The sequence below is a fragment of the Oncorhynchus clarkii genome, chromosome 11 (assembly GCF_045791955.1).
Source record: "Oncorhynchus clarkii lewisi isolate Uvic-CL-2024 chromosome 11, UVic_Ocla_1.0, whole genome shotgun sequence".
Classification (NCBI taxonomy): domain Eukaryota; kingdom Metazoa; phylum Chordata; class Actinopteri; order Salmoniformes; family Salmonidae; genus Oncorhynchus; species Oncorhynchus clarkii.
Window position 1 is genome coordinate 23,435,732 of NC_092157.1, and position 2,365 is coordinate 23,438,096.

General features: G+C 43.5%; 1 protein-coding gene across 1 annotated transcript; it reads left to right on the forward strand.

The window, feature by feature from the left end:
* Positions 1-834: 834 nt before the first annotated feature.
* Positions 835-1,971, forward strand: LOC139420685 (protein phosphatase 1 regulatory subunit 17). The gene is made up of 3 exons (XM_071170908.1): positions 835-982; positions 1,434-1,610; positions 1,873-1,971. Exons 1-3 carry the CDS (start codon positions 904-906, stop codon positions 1,941-1,943), a joined length of 327 nt encoding a protein of 108 aa, XP_071027009.1. The 5' UTR covers positions 835-903; the 3' UTR covers positions 1,944-1,971.
* Positions 1,972-2,365: the final 394 nt, after the last annotated feature.

Here is a 2,365-nt window from a genome sequence, read left to right on the forward strand (position 1 = left end):
ATTTTGTCTCATTCTTTCCTCTGCCACTGTCCCGTCTCCTATTCCTCTCTCCGTTTCTTCTGCTCTCTGTCTTCTTCCCCTCTCTTCCTTCCACCTTCCTCCTCCTCCCTTGCTTTCCTACATAAAGCCCCCCCCCCCCCCCCCCCCCCCTCCCCACACGGGCCCTGCTGCTGTCATTGAACCTGTTGAAGTTTGCTAATTAAGATCCCATTAAAATTCATCATACCATTTGGACAGCGGTCCAGCAGACACAGGATAAGAGGGCTCCCGTCACCGTGACAACGGGCACTAATGGAGACGGTGGACTGGGCGGATGGGTGGTGATGATGCTCCTCCTCCGAGCTACTTAACACCATGGCTTTGATCTGGCCCGGCACTCACTCCTTCTGTCCTGTCTGCTCACTGCACAGCTGAGGTGAGATATACACTCTACATCTCTATCTGTCTCTCTCTATAGCTCCTGTCTGTCTCTGTCTATTCTGTGTTTATTACTCTCTCTTCCGAATGGCATTATCATTGCTTTGTAGCGCTTGTGAAAAGTTTTAGTGAGTCTTTTATAACATTACAGATGTATTTATGCAATTGTAATTTATATTCATGTTTCTAATTGGCAAGGAGATTTACGCCAGTTTACCAATTTATCCACTTGCAACAGTCAGTTGAACTAGAGCAAACTAGAGCACAGCATTAACAGAAAGGGGTTTTATCAGTCAAAATCTACTTTTAACTGAATCATTCAAAGCTAGACAATCTCAGACTACAGTTTCCCTGATGTGTTGAAGTCCCTTATTGACATGAGCATAAATAATGGATCTATGTGTGTCCAGACTGAGACTGGGCTGTGTTATCTGATCTGGGTCCAGACTGGGAGAAAGAGGATAAGAGAGAGAAGAGGAGGAGAAGATGTCTACAGGCTGTGGCTGTGTGAGGTCGCCCCCGGAGACAGCGGAACACAGACTGACGGGTGGACAGGAGCACCACTGTGAGTATCTGAGAGACAGAGGGGAGGGGGAGGGAAACAGAAAGAGAAAGGAGAGAAAAGGAGAGAGAGAGAGAGCAGATCTCCACTGGGACCAACCAACACAGTGACAGATGGTAAGACAGCAGCCAGGTCTGCTTACTGTCACACAATGCCTCTGTGTATTCGTGATGGGGATTACGTATGTGTAGATTCACACACGCACGCACGCATGCACACACACACACACACACACACACACACACACACACACACACACTATGAAATACCACCACTTTACACAACCACGTACTGCATTATATCTGTATGGAATCGAATACGCAATACTATTCTTTGAAACCACAAGTTTCCGTGCCATTTTTGTGACTAACTCATCAATAGCAACAAAACAACACATATCTCATAGTTACTGTATAAATATAAATAACATGTATGTTATATTTCTGTGTAACAGATCAGATGGTGGAGCCTGTGAGGACCCTGCTAGAGGAGGGGGCAGGGATGACCAGAGCTGTGCAGGGGAAATACTGTCCTGAGGCAGTGCACCCCAAGGAGCAGCCAGATGAGCAGGAACTGAAGAAACCACGCAGGAAAGACACGCCCGTCCTCAACACTCCTCCACTCATACCAGGTCAGTCTCACTCTCTTGTGTTACTGTTAGAGACTAAATGAGACTTGAAGTAAACTGTAAAATAGTGGTTTGGCTTAATATGTTGACGTAATGTACAAGATGTGTAAGTAACCTCTATGCTTAAATTATGGACAGTAATGTATTTATACGGGTGACATTCTGTACATTGTGACCTTATAAATTGATGTTGGTGTCGTAACAGATTCTCAGTATGAATCTTTTACCATTCTTTTTTATGTGTTGAGTCACTTGCCTTCATCAGGTGTGAGGATGGTGAAAGGAGAGAAGAGAATGATTCACATGGAGGATGAAGAGAAGGATGGAAAGAACTAGAAGTCATTGGAGGAGAGATTCTTGCCTACAATTTTTTTGTTGTTGACATCGTTGTTTCCTGTTGTCACATTACTAATATGTAGCTTATACATGTTTATTAAAAGTAGCTCTACTATGTGTGGCTGTTATCTTTCATAAACAAGGTATAAAGATGTTGTCAATGCATGCATTCAATGTAATATACTGTCTCTAGCCAAAGGTTGCACCGTGGCCATTACAATGTAAAAAATAGCATATATCTTATGGAAGATGCCAAAACGTTGGAGAAAACAATAGAATGCAAAGTCAAAGTTACTGGTTTCCATATGTGGCAAAGTTTTCCCTAAATGGTTATGTCAAATCCAGCTCCAGAACCAGCCTAGCCAGCTGGCTATTCTTTTGAATATGGTGTAGTTTAAAAAAAAAACAGCAACTACAGCTGA

Coding starts and splice junctions, on each gene's coding strand:
- LOC139420685 (XM_071170908.1), top strand. CDS start 904: ATGTCTACAGGCTGTGGCTGTGTGAGGTCGCCCCCGGAGACAGCGGAA. Junction 983..1,433: donor GGGTGGACAGGAGCACCACT/GTGAGTATCTGA, acceptor TCTGTGTAACAG/ATCAGATGGTGGAGCCTGTG. Junction 1,611..1,872: donor CACTCCTCCACTCATACCAG/GTCAGTCTCACT, acceptor TGCCTTCATCAG/GTGTGAGGATGGTGAAAGGA.